At 36.0% G+C, this 17,768-nt stretch overlaps 1 protein-coding gene across 1 annotated transcript in view; it reads right to left on the reverse strand.

Moving 5' to 3' along the window:
- Positions 1–17,768, reverse strand: part of CEP57 (centrosomal protein 57) — a 41,731-nt gene that overhangs the window by 15,459 nt on the left and 8,504 nt on the right. The window contains exons 2-4 of the mRNA XM_047071062.1: positions 10,643–10,799; positions 1,453–1,632; positions 951–1,072 (exon numbers count right to left, since the gene is read on the reverse strand). Of these exons, the coding sequence (XP_046927018.1) occupies positions 951–1,072; positions 1,453–1,632; positions 10,643–10,799 (459 nt within the window). The remainder of the gene's footprint in view (positions 1–950; positions 1,073–1,452; positions 1,633–10,642; positions 10,800–17,768) is intronic.

A 17,768-nucleotide genomic window follows, 5' to 3' on the forward strand; every position in this document is an offset into this window, starting at 1 on the left:
ATTATTATTATTTTTAGGTCTAGTATTAAGGCTTTGAAAAGAATGCCCCCCTGACAGTCACAGGGTAAACCATTAAACTAGGATAAGTAGTAGAAATACGCTAAATTGAGGTCTATTGGTAAAAAGCCAAAACACTAAGAACCTGAATTTATAAATAGTATATCTTCATGGATAAGACTATAGCAATAGATATCATACTAACAGAAATATGAATATGACTAAATAAAGCAGTAATTTCCCCAGGAGTTTGTGTCAATTACTAATTCCTTCCAATCCACCTTAGTGGATCCTTCCAATCCACCTTTATGGATATTTGCTGCCCTTAAAAAATACATTAAGTTAAAAATTGGCGAAATCATATTTTATTTCCAGTATCAGAACCATTCTTATGAAATGGGCTATTTAAAATTCACTGATGATAAAATTCACTGATAAATAAACAAGGTTATTTAATATATATGCTTAATAGAGATTAGTCAAAACATCTCACTTATAGATGCTTTCTAAGCTAAGAACTGGAATATTCCAAAGTAGAGAATGACTATGTTACTATATATGTTTTGCCATTTCCAATCATATGGAAGATTGAACGGACTACCCTCTTCCCCACCCTATAAACGATCCCAAGTAATTTCAGTCGTGGGCTGTTATATTGTTCAAAAGCAGAAGCTATCAAAGCTGTGTGCAGAAGATATGCAGTGTGTGTGTGAGGGTCATCCAAAAAGGAAGCCTCTTTATAGCTATGCTAAAACAACAAATCACATTTTTCTCAAAGCTTACACTTAGTTGTTTCTCAAAATGAACTAGTGGTACTACTATCAGTGATTTGGATTAAAGGAGAAATGATTATTATAACAGAACCATTAGTCTTCACTGAGAAAAAAAGATCTTTATGTCAGTCTAATTTCCCCCATAGCTACTGCTGTGAATGAATCTGTGAGGCACCATACCTGTTTTTCTAAGACAGATGTCCTTTCCATTTCTGCATGCTTTATCATATTGCGCATGTATTCCAACTGTTTTTCTAAAAGATTACATTTATTTTCTGCAGCTAATAACTGAGATGTCAATTCTAAACAGAATACATAAACAGAAATTAGCTCACTCATGCAACAGTTGTAACAAGCTGTTAATGGGAATTAAATCTACTGTGTATACAATAAACCCTCTCCAATAGCTCTAGAAGCCTATTCAGATGACCTAAGTCATTCTCTTTCTATATGCTAGTCCAATCTGTCTTGAATTTGATCAGTAAATATAATGCAAGGCATCACCACGTGTTCCTCAGAATGTACTCAAGTATAATGCAGTTCTGGAGTGCCCAAAGATACTGACCACTAGAAAACACTATCGTGAATTTGCTTTTAGAATAATTTTACAAGTCTTATTTTGTGTATTTCATTTTGTATTTTGTGTATTTGTAAGTTTCATTTCCTTCATAATTAAACAAACCTTGATTATGCTTTGACTCTTCATTCTTTGAATTCTCTCTTTCTTGAATCTGTTCATCCAATACTTTCTTATATTCAATTGTTTCTCTAGATAAGGTTTTCACACTTTCTTCTGCCTGAATCCTTTCAAGTTCTAAGCGTCGAATCTTATCTTGAAGATTCTTCAGAGCAGAAAATATGGCTGCCAAATCCAAACATGAATAATGTAATAATATATATGGAGAAAGTTCAATAAAAAACATACTTATCTTGGGGCACCCTAGGTGGCTCAGTCAGTTAAGCGTCTGACTTTGGCTCAGGTCATGATCTCACGGTTGGTGAGTTCAAGCCCCACATCAGGCTCCGTGCTGACAGCAGAGCCTGCTTTGGATCCTCAGTCCCCTCTCTCTCTCCCCCTCCCCAGCTTGTGCTCTTTCTCTCCCTCTCTCAAAAGTAAACACTAAAAAAATTATTTTTAAATATGCAAATCTAAATAAAAAATAAAATTGACAGGTGGGCCCAGGAGAGAATCACTCTTTGGGAACAATGGAATGTTAATTATTGCCACGTAATTGTTTTTTTTAAAAACCTACTTAAAGATATCTTCTGAGTCTCTGAAATGTGCTAGGTACGCAAGTAAACAAATTATTATGGCAAAAGATTACAAAGATTTTATAAAATGGTAAAAATATTTAATCATACAAAATTAATCATACAAAATTCATATGTAACCTCAAGTATATTAACTGTCAATCTTTTTCTGTTTTATTAACAGAATCCTATGCAGAATACCATTGTAGAGTTAAAGATATCAAGCACAAAAAGGATTATTTTTTTAAGTCTCAGTTTTTTCATTATATAGGAAAAATTCTAATCACTCTTTAAACTGACCTCCAAAAATTTCTGATTATAAAATATATAAAAGAAGAATATATATAAAAAAGCAGCATACGTGTGTGTGTGTGTGTGTGTGTGTGTGTGTGTGTGTATAACTTAAAATCGTACTACCAAGAGATAAGGACTACCATTTTTGGTTATTTCTTTCAATCTTTTTTGATATATGCAAAATAAATTGAGATTAAAATTTATGATTTCTTTTTCACTTTAGCACTATAATAAACTGAGCATTCCCTCATATAATCAGATCATCTTAAAAGATTATCTCCTTATAATAATAATTAAAAATTAAAAATGAAGTTACTGGGTCCAAGAATATCCACATTTGAAACATCCGTATTTGAAAGGCTCTTGAAAGTAAAGTACCTTCATAAAGGGTTGTATCAATTTATACTTTCATTAAAAGTATGTGTCTTTGCCAACACACCCCACTATTAATTACACTATTTCTGTTTCGGTTAGTCTGATTAAGAAACAAAAGCTACTACTGGTTATTTTAATTTGCATTTCTATTAAAAGTTTGAAGATTTTTAAATATATATTATTGGCCAATTTTCTTTTGAATTCCTTAAGAAAAAGTTGCCCCTTTGATTTCATTAGTTTATTAATTCTAGTTTAGATGCTGTCAGTTTTGGTATAAAGCTGTTCTGATTTTTTATATCATTATAATGAGAAATGTTTTGCATCAAGTTCTTTACAAAGATAGAATGCTCTTCAACGTCAAGAATACATAAACTTTACATGTTCCTTTTGTTACACTTAGAGTTTCACATATTCTTACATTTAATTCTTTATGTGAAATAAAAGATATGTTTGTTTTGAAGGAAGAACTTTAAAGGGCGATTGCCTCATATACCAAATTCACACAAGTACTAAGATATATAGGTATTATTATTACTAACACACATATACCTTCTACCATAGTCTCATACACACATACCTGAAATTACATTTTCAGTATTTTTATTCTGATTCATTATTCCAGTATTTTAACTATTAAAACCGTATAAACATCATAGTGACAGTCTCCCACACTATATAAACTTTTAAAACATTTCAAAGTTATTTATTCTTACCAATTAAATATTCAGAACCATTTTGCCTAAACAACAATTTCCATGAAACTTCATGGAAACCGCATAATAGGTCGGAAGAACTGCCGTCTTAAAAATCGAGGGTTCTCACTCAAAACAAGGCACACCTTTCCATTTATTAATGTAATTCATTCATTCACCAAATTTTAGTGCCTAGAATGTTACAGGCCCCAAACATGAGATTGATACATTTTATAATAGAGCCAGTTTACTCCTAGTATGCGGTGACACTACAGTGTAATTAAACATAAACATGAAACACACACAACTTAGAAAACTAAAAAATCAACTGAAAAGACTATGAGAATAGAGGGGTCCAGATTTAAGATTAGTATTTAAAGGAATTAAATAATTCTCTAAAATACCTGGAATAATTATATAACACATGTAAGATGAAAAGAGAAATTAATAAATGTTTTTTAATATCAATTTGAGGTTTTTTAAAACTTCTTCTCAACCACTAAGAAGTATTTATTAAAATAAAACTTTGTAGGGGAGCCTGGGTGGTTCAGTCAGTTGGGTGTCCGACCTCAGCTTAGGTCATGGTCCATCCGGTGGTTTGTAGGTTTGAGCCCTGCGTTGGGCTCTGTGCTGACAGCTCAGAGCCTGGAGCCTAGCCCCTCTCTCTCTGCCCCTCCCCCACTCACACTCTGTCTCTCTCTCTCTCTAAAATAAATATTAAAAAGAATTTTTTTAAATAAAACTTTGTAATACCAAACATTTCTTGCATTCCTTCATTAGATTATACATAATTGTGTATGATTTTGCTAGTATTTTACTTCTGCATTTATGGTCATTAATGCAATTAGCTGGAACACACGATTTTCTGTTCTGTATGTCAGCAACTGTAGTATCACAGGGATGTACTGGATTAAAAAAAGACCCAAGGTGGGGTATATGCTTTCCTTTTCTACATTCTGGAATGCCTTATGTATCAGCAAAATTATTTGTTTAAACACTCCTCAACAACACAAAAAAAATGGAAAGATATACCATGCTCATGGATTGAAACATTGTTAAAATGTCCATATTACCCAAAGCAATCTACAGATTCAATGCAATCTTTATCAAAACTCTAACTCTATTATTCAGAGAACTAGAACAAATAATCCTAAAATTTGTATGGAACCACAAAAGACCCTAAATAGCCAAAGCCATCTTGAGAAAGAGAAACAAAGCTTGAGGTATCACAATCCCAGATTTCAAGACATATTCCAAAACTGTAATCATCAAAACACTACGGTACTGGCACAAAAATAAACACACAGATCAATGGAGCAGGATAGAAAGCCCAGAAATAAAAGTACATTTATATGATCAATTAATCTATGACAAAGGAGGCAAGAACACACACTGGGCAAAAGATGGTCTCTTCAATAAGTGGCATTGGGAAAAGTGGACAGCTCCATGCAAAAGAATGAAACTGGACCACTTTCTTACACCATGCCCCAAAATAAACTCAAAATGGATCAAGGACCTAAATGTGAGGCCTGAAGCTATAGAACATCTAAAAGAAAATACAGGCAGTAATCTCTTGGACACCAGCCTTAACATTTTTATAGCTATGTCTCCTTAGGCTAAAGAAACAAAAGCAAAAAAATAAGTTACTGGGGCTGTATCAAGCTAAAAAGCTTTTATGCAGCAAAGGAAGCCATCAACAAAATGAAAAGGCAACCTACTGAATGGGAAAAGATATTTACAAATCATGTATCTGATCAGCTGTTAACATCCAAAATAAACAGAGAACTCCTAAAACTCAACACCAAAAACCCCACAAATGATCCAATTAAAAATGGGAAGAAGATCTGAATAGACATTTCCAAAGAAGACATACAGATGGCAAACAGACACATGAACAGATGTCCAACATCACTAGCCATCAGGGAAATACAAGTCAAAACCACAGTGAGATATCACTTCACACTAGTCAGAACAGCTAGTATCAAGAGACAAGAAGTGACAAGTGTTGACAAGGATGTGAAAAGCGATCCCTCACACACTGTTGATAAGAATATAAACTGGGGAAGCCACTATGGAAACATTATGGAGGTCTCCTCAAAAAACTAAAAAGAGAAATATCGTATGATCTGGTGATTCCCCTAGTGAACATTTATCCAAAGAGAACAAAAATGCTAATCTGAAAAGATATATGCACTCCTATGTTTATTGCAGCATTACTTACAACAGCCAAGATACAAAAGCAAATCATAGATGAATAAAGACGTGGTATATAAAATAAAATATTACATATTCCACACATATATGCATAATGGATTAATATACATATACAATGGAATATTACTCAGCCATAAAAAAAGAACAAAATCTTGCTGATACATAACAAGAATGGACCTAGAGAGTATTATGCTAAATGAAATAAGGCAGAGAAAGACAAATACCAAATGATTTCACTTGTATGTGGAACCCAAAACAAACAAAAACAACAAAAATCCCACACCTGACACACGAACAAAAACAGAAACACACTCATAAATACAGAGGACTGGGAGCTGCCGGAAGGGAGAAGAGTGGGAGATGGGCAAAATAGGTGAAGGTGATTAAGAGATACAAACTCCAGTTATGAAATAAGTCACGGGGATGAAAAATACAGCATAGGCAACATAGCCAATAATACTGTAATGACACTGTATGGTGACAGCAAACTACACTTACTATGGTGAGAACAGAATACACAGAAGAGTCCAATCATTATGCTTCACACCTGAAACTAATGTAATATTGTATGTCAACTATATTTCAATTAAAAAATAAATTCTCACACAAAAGAGTTTATACAGAAGGCCTGAACCTTGGCTAGCCTCTGGAAACTAGGCTCTTGGAATGCTCCCTATGTTACTAATTAATAAGGTTGTTTTGTATGCCTAACACTAAATCCTTCTGGGCAAGCCTGTCTCGATTGTGAAAACAATGTGTTTTATGGTGAATAGCATGACTGTGCAGGGGCCAAATATTTGTGTGACCAGCTCCAAATAAAAGCCATAGTGTCTGAGCCTTAAGTGGGCTTTCCTGGGCAGAAACACTGCACACATCATACAGTTTACAGCTGTAGGAAGAAGTGTCTTTCTGTGTGACTTCCATAAGAGAGAAATTTAGAAGCCTGCATCTGGGTTCCTTCAGATTCTACTGTAATAAGCCACAGCCATAATTAGAACCACTTCTGAAACCTGTGAGGTCAGTCCTCCTAGTTAATCGGGTACGTGGCCCTGAGATCCCAGAATATGAAAAATTCACCAATGTTTTCAGTTTCCACAATGCAACTAAATTTTAAGAAACTACCAATGGCCACGTTTTAGAGTAGTATCAAATAAAAATATCCACAAATTGTTGGAAAAATTATTAGAATACTATTTATTTTCTACCTACACATCTGTGTAAGGCCAGATTTTTTTTCATACTTCAATCAAAACAACTTATCAACAAAAATGGAATGCAAAAATAGAGGAGAATCAAGCTGTCTTTTATGAAGCCAGAAGTAGATTTATAAAGTATAAAATAAAACAATGTCACTCTTAACAGTATATTTTTTAAATTTGGAAAATAGTTATTCTTCATTAAAATGTTTATGCAAACATGTAATGGGTTTATTAGGGTTTCTTGGATTAAAAAATTTGAGAACAAATGCTTCAGGAGAACAGATGGGCAGTAAATTGTTATTAATACCTAACACCATAGCCATAACTTGACTCCTCTCACTGATCACAAGAATACTGAGCTTTTTCCAGTAAGTGTGACACAAATTTGTAATAGTTCAAGACTGTTTCTCTCTAAGCTCTCAGCCATGAGTGGCCTGACACGGTAAAAGATACCAGACTAGGCGCCATCAGCCCCATCAGTTTACCTCCATGAGCTGTACATGTATTATCATTTCATTTTCCACATGTACTATGATGAAATGAAAGGTTTGCAAGCACTGGCTAGTAGTATTGCCTCGTAGTTGGTTACCTTGCTTCAAATGTCCAAGCCATGCTGCATACTACCATCATTTGAAATGCATTAAACTAATAACATAAACAATAGGTTAAACTTTTTTGGAATGACATACATTAGTTACCATTTTTTTAAAGGGCTCCAAGGACAATACATTTTCTGAAGGCACCAATAACTTCCAATTTCTTGTTCACCTCTTTTCTAACTAAAACGCAAAATGAGTATGAAAATGAGAATTACAAGAAACATAGTTTAATTATCCCTTTCTATGGCATTAGTCAAATTATATTTTCAAAGTTATTAGCAGAGTGCAAAGTGAAATGGTAATTTATCAAATGAAAAAATTAAACTAGAACTTAAGAAGAATCACAAGTCTTTATTCCCCTAAAGTATTAGTGCAAAAAAAAAAAAAAAGAGAGAGAAAAAGAAAAGCATTTATTACATGTAAAGAAGAAAAAATTTTTAATAGGGAGTATCTATTCAAAATAAGACTTAACTCATTCAATAAATATTTGAGGGTCCACTAAACAGTTGGGGAAAATGTGGAATGAGTAAAGAGTTATAATATTACATATTAAACTAATCATATTTGAGATGTTACTCTATGTGTACATTTTGAATATAATTATATAATTGTTCTGTGAAAATTAAATGAAATATATTCACTTTACCACACAACCACATTTTGCTGTTTTAAAATTTGTGTTTAATCACTAGCACCAGGCCAATTGTATTTACTAATGATTCTCTACATAAAAGAAGTGTTATGTTTCAACCACATATAGGTTAAACTGACATTTGTAAACTGTGAACTGATTGTGTAGTACAGTACAAGGTAGATAATAGTATTTAAGTATAGTCACCAATGTTAAAAACCTAGGCCATAATGAGGTTTCAAAAGTGTTTACTAAAATGAATTTAACCAGAAGTCTGGTGGGTTTTTTTTTTTTTTTTTTAACATTTATTCATTTTTGAGAGACAGAGACTTGAGAGACAGAGCATGAGTGGGGGAGGGGGAGAGAGAGAGAGAGAGAGAGAGAGAGAGAGAGAGAATATCTGAAGCAGGCTTCAGGCTCTGAGCTGTCAGCACAGAGCCCGACGCGTGGCTCAAACCCACCAACCACAAGATCATGAACTGAGGTGAAGTTGGATGCTTAACCAACTGAGCCACTCAAGTGCCCCAAAGTCTGGTGTTTTTTAATATATTCGATACTCAACTTACTAACTAGAAACCTCTTATTTATAGGATACGGTGTCTCAAAGATGATGATAATAAAGAAAATGCTAATTAGAGCAACTGATAAAGTGCTACTCATCAGAACACAGTAGTTAAAGACTTTGGCAATTTCAAAAAATAAAACTTGCAAAACATTCAAACAACATATGGTAAAAAAGCACAAAAAAATATACAAAGCCCACAGTGCAGAAGAATCAGGTAAGATTTAGTAATAATTTAGCACACACACACAATAATCATGCCAACAGAGGTCTGCCACGAATACGTGGTCTAGGAATTAGGAATCAATCCTCCCACTACAACATTACATCCAGTTCTGATATTTACTTCTATACAAAGAAACTTCAAAGATAACTTCAGAGAAAAGTAATTACTAAAGAATGAAAGAGTAAGAAAAGTTAAACGGGGCAGATTTATTCATAGAGCAGAGAGTCAGGAAATGCTTATTTAGTATTTAGACCAGTGTGTTAACAATAATATTAAATTCTGCTTGTGCGTCACTAGTGGTTTTAAGGAATATGAGAGAGAAGAGCAAAAACAGTGATGGAAGAGGAAAGTAAACACAAGAAAATATAATGTGTAAGATAGTAAACAGGCTTCTTTTATCCCTTCAGATCATGGTGTTGTGAACTGTTTAATTAGGATTCATTAAGCTTTTATAATTTTTTTTTGTATCAATCCAATAACATCTATAATTTTACAACAGAAAGATTTCAAAAAGAGGGCACAACATGAGAAAGACTTGTAAGCCTGACACATGGCTGGTGTGGAAGGCAGAATGGACACCCAAAGATAGCTATGTCCTACTCCTTGAAATTCTAAATACCTGCTATATGGCAAAAAGGACTTTGGGAAAGGTTACTAAAGTTGCAAGCCTTAAAATAGGGAGATTTTTCCTCATTGTCGGCCCAATCTAACCAATCACACGAACGCTTAAAAGCAGACAATTTTCCCCAGCTGTGGCTAGAAAGATGCAGCAGAAGTCAGAGTGTATGACGCATGAAGAGAGACCTGACCCACCACTGCTGAAGGGGGACATAAAGAAAGCATGGCAAGGAATGCAGACAGCCTCCAGGAGCAAAATCCAGCACTGACTGAAAGTCTGCAAGACAACCGAACCTCAGCTCTATGACCACAAGTAACTTAATTTGAACAAAAATCTGAATGAGCTGAGAGCAGATTCTTCCCTAGACTCTTCAGTATGGAACACAGCCCAGTCAAAACCTTGCTTTCGGCCGCGTAGGGCCCTAAACAGAGAACCCTGTTGAGCCCATCCACATTTCTGACCTACAGAAACTGTGATAATACATTTGTGTTAAAGCTGCTGAATCATGGTAATTTGTTAAGACAGCAAGAAAGCTAATACAGATGGCAAGCTCCACGAACAAATATACAGGTATTTCAAAGAAGCCAGAGCGAAGGATGTGTGGGTAAGGAAGAACAGAAGAGAAGCAAGGGATGAAACTGGTAAGGTATATTGAGTCAAGTTTATGAAAAATCTACGAATTTGTTATGTAAGCCATGAGGAGGTGCTGAAATTTGTTTAAGTGGGAGAGATGATGGATAACAGCAAATGGCAGGAATGGGGCTGAAAGGCAAACCACAGGCTAAGCAATCATGTAGGAGTGCATTACAATTACCTATGCAATAGATGATGAGAGCCTGAACTAAAGCAATGCGAATGGAGAGACAGAACAAATAAGTCTTTGGGATACTTCAGAGGCAAAACACCGGTTTTTGGTCCCTGACTGATATTACAGACGACAGAGCAGTCCAGAGTTCCCAAAGTATTTAGCCTTGATGATTTGGTGGAAGATAGCGTTCAACGATCAATAAACAGAAGAAAGGTACTATATTTTGAGAAGGGAAGAAACAGGAAGGGGAAAATAGACTTTCCTCTAATTTTAAAAATACATGGAAGACATAATGGTTTTTAAGCAGTGGGTAAACAAACAAACAAAAACCCCATCTGTTTTGTTAGGCTCTATTCAAACAAACAAACAAAAAAACCAATCTATTTTGTTAGGCTCTGTTACCTCTGCTGTTACTTTCCGGATAGGCAAACGTAGGCTTATTTGGAGAGCGTCGTAGATCACTATTAAGGAAAGGCTTATCAGGTGGATATACTACATATGGAGATGAGGAATGGCGAGCCACACTTCCATTAGACCTTGAAGGTTCGGCTAAGCTCTTCTGAAAAATAAAAATACAGAAATTACTTTTCAAATTTTAAAATGCCAATAGGATATAAATACATAGACACATTTGTTCATGTATTGCCCATATTCCACTGATGGAGATAACAGAAAAAACAGAGCCCACTGACTATATAACAGAATTCAAACATTACTTTAAAATAATAAAACTTCCAAAGTGTTTCACATTTGACTACATATAGCCATTTGCCAGACACTATAAAAAAGAAATAATGTTCACACAACTTGAATACAAATACTGCACAGAAATACTTAAATATACTCATAATTAAGTTTAATATATATTACTTAAAAATATGTAATGTAAGGGGCACCTGGGTGGCTCAGTCAGTTAAGTGTCTGACTTCGGCTCAGGTCATGATCTCACAGTTTGTGGGTTCGAGCCCTGTGTCAGGCTCTGTGCTTACAGCCCAGAGCCTGGAGCCTGCTTCAGATTCTATGTCTCCCTCTCTCTCTGCCCCTTCCCCACTCATGTTCTGTCTCTGTCTCTCAAAAATGAATAAATGTTAAAAAAAAAAAATTTAAAAAAATGTAATGTAAAATATACTCAGAAAAGTAAATATTTTTTATAGTATCTGAAACTGTTACAAAATGACTGAATTAATCTATCCCCACTCAACTAAATACTCCCTGAATATTTATCAAATGTCCAAGACTCTGCAGTAAACAGAAAGGCATAGTCCTTGCCTCAAAAAATTTACATTTACTTAAGAAAAAAAGGTGGAAGAGGGGGTTTAATTAGAAAACATTAAAGCTTATCAAATACCCAAAAATATAAAATTTTGTTTCCACACAAATGAAAATTTTATTTCCATTCATTCTGTCATGAATGGGATTCTGTTCAATTTGGGATTACGTTCCACATAATTTCAGTGCAGGGATGCTAACTGTGGCATGTTGTTAGTTGTAGGTGACTTCCTATTGGTAGGCAGACCGGGAGTGGGGGAAGTAATGGAGAAGCTGAAAGCCAGGGTGGAAGACAGAACTGCTAGTTGTTCAAAATTCTCATTCATTTTTTTTATTCAAATAACCACAGCAAAGTAAGTTCTCAACTCTTATCTTTGGAGAATTATACTATACAGCTCCAGAACAATCTACATCCAGAAAAGTACAAAGGGACAATGAATATTTACAATAACGGTAAACAACCTCCTGGAATAAACAATCACAATGACCACACTGTATCTGCATTCTATTAAAAACCAAAGACTATTTCCACGTAAAATCATGCAATTTTCCCACTGATTTAAAAACAAATACAGAACACACTATGGCTATGAAAACTAAAGAAGAGGACAAAGAGCATGGAAGGGGTATAGGAGTGAAGTCTCAAAGTGGTACTCAAGGAAATCAACGTTAAGTGTATATAAAAAGTGTTTTCACATGGACAGGATTAAGAGTTGGCATTTTTCAGGGCGCCTGGGTGGCTCAGCGGGTTAAGCGTCCGACTTTGGCTCAGGTCACGATCTCAGTTTGTGAGTTCAAGCCCCACATCAGGCTCCAAGCTGACAGCTCAGAGCCTGGACCCTGCTTCAGATTTTGTGTCTCCCTATCTCTCTGCCCTCCCCTGCTTGTGCTCTGTCTCTCTCACTCTCAAAAACAAAAATAAACATAAAAAAAAAAAAAAGAGTTGGCATTTTTCAAACTTTTTGGAAAACTGACAGGTTTTGGAGATGACTGGAAAACAGGGTAAGATTTCAATTCTTAAAATATATAAAACTGCTGGGGCGCCTGGGTGGCGCAGTCGGTTAAGCGTCCGACTTCAGCCAGGTCACGATCTCGCGGTCCGTGAGTTCGAGCCCCGCGTCAGGCTCTGGGCTGATGGCTCAGAGCCTGGAGCCTGTTTCCGATTCTGTGTCTCCCTCTCTCTCTGCCCCTCCCCCGTTCATGCTCTGTCTCTCTTTGTCCCAAAAATAAATAAACGTTGAAAATTTAAAAAAATATATATATAAAACTGCTAAAGCTCTTACAAAGCACCACAAATTGTCACTTAGCTTAATTTTAAATATGATTTGTCACAGAGAACCTTAGGTCTTCATACAACCTACTAGAATCCTATTATTTAACAACTACCATTCAAAGTCACTGGTTAGTAAGTATTCCTTAACAATATATATTTATGAGCATAAATCACCTGTATATTCACTTAAGATGTTCAAAACAATTTTTATTAGAATTATTGAACACTGCACAGATACTAACAGAACTATGCATAGAGGGTTTACCCAAACAACCCAAACCAAAACAAATGAAAATAAACCATCTTCATTAAATTCACTGCCTACTAGCTCTTATAAAACTAAAAGTTCAAAATTTATCCCTCCTGAAACATTTCTCCAAGGATACTCGAAAGGCCAACAGGTACATGAAAGATGCTCAACATCCATTAGTCGTTAGGGAAATGTAAATTAAAACCACAATGATTATCATCTCACCTGTTAAGAATGGTCATCATCAAAAAGAAAAAAGATTACAAAAGCCGGCATGGATGTGGAGAAAAGGGAACCATTGTGCACTGTTCCTGGGATCGTAAATTGGCAGAGCCATTATGGAAAACAATATGGAGGATCCTCAAAAAATTAAAAATAGAACTATGATACAATCCAGCATTCTGCACCTCCATGTTCATATCATAGCAGCATTATTTACAATAGCCAAGACATGGAAGCAATGTGTGTCCATGGATGGATGAATGGATAAATAAGATGTGGCATATACAATGGAATATTATTCAGCCATAACAAAACAAGAAAATCCTACCATTTGCAAAAGCATGGATGAACCTTGAAGGCATTATGCTAAGTGAAGTCAGACACAGAAAGACAAATACTGTATGAACTCACTTCTTTTTTTTTTTTTTTTAATTTTTTTTCAACGTTTATTTATTTTTGGGACAGAGAGAGACAGAGCATGAATGGGGGAGGGGCAGAGAGAGAGGGAGACACAGAATCAGAAGCAGGCTCCAGGCTCTGAGCCATCAGCCCAGAGCCTGACGCGGGGCTCGAACTCACGGACCGCGAGATCGTGACCTGGCTGAAGTCGGACGCTTAACCGACTGCGCCACCCAGACGCCCCTGTATGAACTCACTTCTATGTAGAATCTACAACAAACAAACCAAACTCTACGGAAAAGGAAATCAGACCTGTGGTTACCAGAGTTGAAAAACTGGGAAAAAGGGGGAATTAGAGGAAGGTGGTCAAAAGGTACAGACTACCAGTTGTAAGTATTAAGGCTGTAATGTACAACATGATGACCACAGCTGACATGGCTGTATGATATATAGGAGAGTTGTCAAGACAGTATATCCTAAAAGTTCTCATCACAAGGAAAAGAAATTATTTTTCTTCTCTTTGTATCTATATCAGAAAAGGGATGTTAGCTGTACCTACTGTGGTAATTACTTCACAATATATGTAAAACCATCATGTTGTATGCCTTAAACTTGGGCAAGTGACGCATGTCAATTATTTCTCAATAAAACTGGGTAGAGAAAAGATTTGTCTTTCAACAAAATTTGTCACATATGTATCATAAAAATACTGCTCAGGTTGGGTCAGCAAATTATGAAAGTACTTTCTATATAAAGATTCAAGTTATAATGAAATTCTTTTGAAAAGCTATTAAAAATGTATTCCATTTTCTAAGTCAGCCATCTCATTTTGAATGTTTGGGTTTAAGCAAAGTCACAGTTACTACGAATGGGTTGGGTCAATGTCCTCATTTGCTACCAGCAGTTTAAAGCATAGAAAGAGTAACAGATCAGCCAAAAGCAAAAGGAAGACAGAAAATAAAATGGCCTTGCAAAAATTATTTATAAGAAGTATTTTGAAATAAAATTAAACCAAGAAACACAAAACTGGCAACTCATTACATATACACACAAATGTGTCTAATAAAAATAGTAAAGCATAATATGTCGTATATATATACAATATTATTCAGCTTTAAAAAGGAGGGAAATCCCATTATATGCTACATAATTGATGAACCTTGAGGACACTATGCTTAGTGAAATAAGCCAGTCCAGAAAAAGACAAATACTTCATGATTCTACTTAAAAAAATTTTTTTTAAACATTTATTTTTGAGAGAGAGAAAGCAAGCAGGAGAGAGACAGAGACAGAGACAGAATCCGAAGGAGGCTCCAAGCTCTGCTCTGTCAGTACAGAGCCCAATGGGGGACTCGAATTCACAAACCATGAGATCATGACCAAAGCTGAAGTTGGACACTTAACCAACTGAGCCACCCAGGCGCCCCATCTACTTACATAAGGTACCTAAAGTAGTCAAATTCATAGAAACTGAAAGTACAATGGTGGTTACCAGGGAGGTTGCAAAGGAGAGCTATTTAATGGAGAGAGAGTTCTGTAAGACGAAAAAGTCTGGAGATGTTTCACAACAATATGAATACCCTTAACGCTACTGAACTGTACAATTAAAAATTAAGATGACAAAGTGTTAGGTAAACACCTAAGAATAGCAATATAATTAGAAAAAACCGTATGTGTTCTTAGTAGCCAGTTTTTCCAAGTGAGAAAAACAATTGGGGATGTTATAAACTTCAGAGATTAGAAAAGTAGTATTTTTAAGAGTTGGAGAGAACCATAGAAACAATCTAGTATACTTCCTTGTTTGACAAGAGAAAAGGAAGTTCAAAACAGTTGACTTGTCTATCTCACCTCCCCTTATAGAATCAGGGGAACCATATTCTAGGTGATTCACTGAACAATTAACCAGTTCTCCAAAGAGAACCACCAGCCTAACTACACCTGTTCTCATATAACCTGCCTTCCCTCCCTTGAAACAAGGAATGAAGTTTGTTTAATGGACCTATCTCCATCTACTATTCAGTCTTGGTTCCTATAAAACCTTTTCCCCTCCTGATGCTTTTTCTCCCTACTAGATCTTTCACATTGTCATTAAGGACAAAACAAAAGCTTTCCTAAATTTGAGGATTCCCCTCCAGTTCTTGCCTCATTTCTCAGCTTTTACAACAAAGTCCTCAAAATAATTATTTGTAATTGTTGCCGCCTTTTAATCACCTCACTCTCTTAACCCTTTCCAATCACACTTGAGTCCTCACCAAGTCAGAGAAAAAGCTCAACCTCACCAATGACTTATATTGCTGAATTCGGCGACCTTTCAGAAGCATGTGATACAGATCACTTCATTTCAACACTTTCCTTAGAAGATAGACCACACTCTGGTTTTCCTGATACACAGGTCTCTTCCTAAGAATCTCCCTGGCTCTCTCTCTTTCCTCTTTCTAAATGCCGCAGTGCCCCAGAGCTTAGTCCTTCCACCTCTTCTGGTTTTCTTCTACATTAATTCCTTTGATGATCTCATTCCATTTTCATCTACATGGGTTCCTCTGATCCTAGCAACACTGAGGGCTTTGAAAAGCCTCTATTTGCGAAATTTTCAAGTTTAAATATGGAATCCAGAAGTCCCTCTCTTGAACTCTATATTCAAAATTAAACTTCCTATTCATTATCTCCACTTGGATGTCAATAAGGGTACCTCAGATCATGTCTATAAACAAATTCTTGAACCCAACTGCCAAAACCTGCTCCTCTCCTAGCACACCCAACCATCAGTACCACCATTTACCCACCTGCTCAGGTCAAAACCCCTGGATGGAATCATTTCTCATACATCCCATATCTAATCTTTCAGTATATCTTGTTGGGCCTTTGTCTTCAGAGTATGCCCAGAAACTCACCAATTTCTCATCAATTCCACTAGTAATACCCTGGTTGACACCACTGTGATCTTTTGTGTGGACTGCCATTAACAGTCTCCTAATCAATCTTGTCCACATCTCCTTAGTCTGTCTCCAAGTAGTAATCATTATCACTTAAAACAGTAAATTAATTTGAGTAATACCCCTAATTATAACCCTCCAACAGATTTCCATCACAGAATAAAACCCAAAATTCTTACAATGGCTTTTAAGGCCCCACGTGTCTGACCCCAAGCTAACCCTGACTTGATTCCCTCCCACTCTTTCTCCACACCACCTTTGCACCCTCATCATTTCCCAGCTATACTGACCAACTTTTAGATTTCTAAAATCCACAGTACACTTCATGCTCTTTTACTATGTTTATCTGCTCCCTGTCTCAGGCCATTCAGTCATCTGCTCAAAAGTCTGTCAGTAAGGCTTTCCCTGACTACCCTATCAAAAGTAGCGTCCTTCTGTCAGCCTATCTCTTTTATTTTTTTAAAAACTTACCCCATTTTATATATTTATTATTTGTAAGCCCTGTGGAATAAAAAACATAGTTTTGTCCTAGGTTCTTGATACAGATTCACAAACTCTTGGAATTTCTTAAGTGACAGGAGTCTTTGTTATGTTAATAGTGGGACCCCCTAGTAACTTGAGGATGAGGGCTGGTAGCCAGAAAAACCAACCAAGTGATTAGAGTCAGAAATTTTGGCCCCACACCCTAACCCTAGGAGAAGGGAGAAGGGAGGGGCTGGAGACTGAGTTCAATTATTAATGGCCAATAATTTAATAAATCATAAGTACATGATGAAATGTCCACAAAAACTCTTGGACAGTAAGGTTCTAGGAGTTCCAGAGTTGTCACAGAAGCCCTTTTTCATCTTGCCCTATATATCTCTTCCATTTAGCTGTTCCTGAGTTGCATCCTTTATAAAAAGAAAAGGAGGAAAAAAAAAAAAAAAGCTATAACTGGGGCATCTGGGTGGCTCAATGGGTTGAATGTCTGACCCTTGATTTTGGCTCAGGTCATGATCTCACAGTCGTAGGATAGAGCCCCGAGTCAAGTCGGGCTCTGTGCAGAGCCTGCTTGGGATTTTCTCTCTCTTTCCCTCTACCTTTTTCCTGCTTGCTCACTTTCTCTAAAAGTTTAAAAAAAAAAGGGGGGGGGGTGATAATAATTATTCCCGGAGTTCTGTGAGTCATTCCAGCAAATTAATA

The sequence above is a fragment of the Lynx rufus genome, unplaced genomic scaffold (genome assembly GCF_022079265.1).
Source record: "Lynx rufus isolate CCGP_SWC_20201006 ecotype Redwood Valley unplaced genomic scaffold, mLynRuf1.p SCAF_9, whole genome shotgun sequence".
Classification (NCBI taxonomy): Eukaryota; Metazoa; Chordata; class Mammalia; order Carnivora; family Felidae; genus Lynx; species Lynx rufus.